This window comes from Egretta garzetta, unplaced genomic scaffold (assembly GCF_000687185.1).
Source record: "Egretta garzetta isolate BGI_Z169 unplaced genomic scaffold, ASM68718v1 scaffold635, whole genome shotgun sequence".
NCBI lineage: Eukaryota > Metazoa > Chordata > Aves > Pelecaniformes > Ardeidae > Egretta > Egretta garzetta.
Window position 1 is genome coordinate 797,413 of NW_009259710.1, and position 469 is coordinate 797,881.

The following is a 469-nucleotide window of genomic DNA, read 5'->3' on the forward strand; positions in this document are numbered from 1 at the left end:
GGAAGAAATCCCAGCGGCATCCAGCATGCCCGAGTGCAACGGGAGCGTGCCGCCAGAGCAGGGCCCGCTCCCACCCATCGGGGTCATCGATGAAACGGCAAAATCCGTCGGGACGGCTCCTTACGTGAGTGCAGGAGTGAGCCCTGAGGCTGCACCTGCAGAAGAGAATCAGGAGGGGAACAGGAATTCGTTGGCAGAGGACAGAGCCCGTGGGGGCTGTGACGGAGAGAAGCACTGCGAAGGTAAAGTACAAGGCTGCCTTTCTTTAAGTGTTCGGGAAGCCAGGCTCTGGTTTATGCATAGCCTTACGAATAAGGGGATGTGCTCCGTGTGTTAGTCAAGGATCCCAGGCTGTGGGGCTGTATCGGCGGCTCAGAGCAGGTCAGCGTCTGAGCCAGCCGTTCCGCGGGACGCAGTGGCAAGTAGGTGGCTAAAGAGACAGGCTGGGTTTGGGAGGTGGTCTGCAAAA

The 469-nt window shown here is 59.1% G+C and overlaps 1 protein-coding gene across 1 annotated transcript in view; it reads left to right on the top strand.

Moving 5' to 3' along the window:
• ERMN (ermin) overlaps positions 1-469 on the top strand; it is a 5,217-nt gene that overhangs the window by 2,088 nt on the left and 2,660 nt on the right. Inside the window, exon 3 of the mRNA XM_035894446.1 lies at positions 6-242. Within this exon, the coding sequence (XP_035750339.1) occupies positions 6-242 (237 nt within the window). The remainder of the gene's footprint in view (positions 1-5; positions 243-469) is intronic.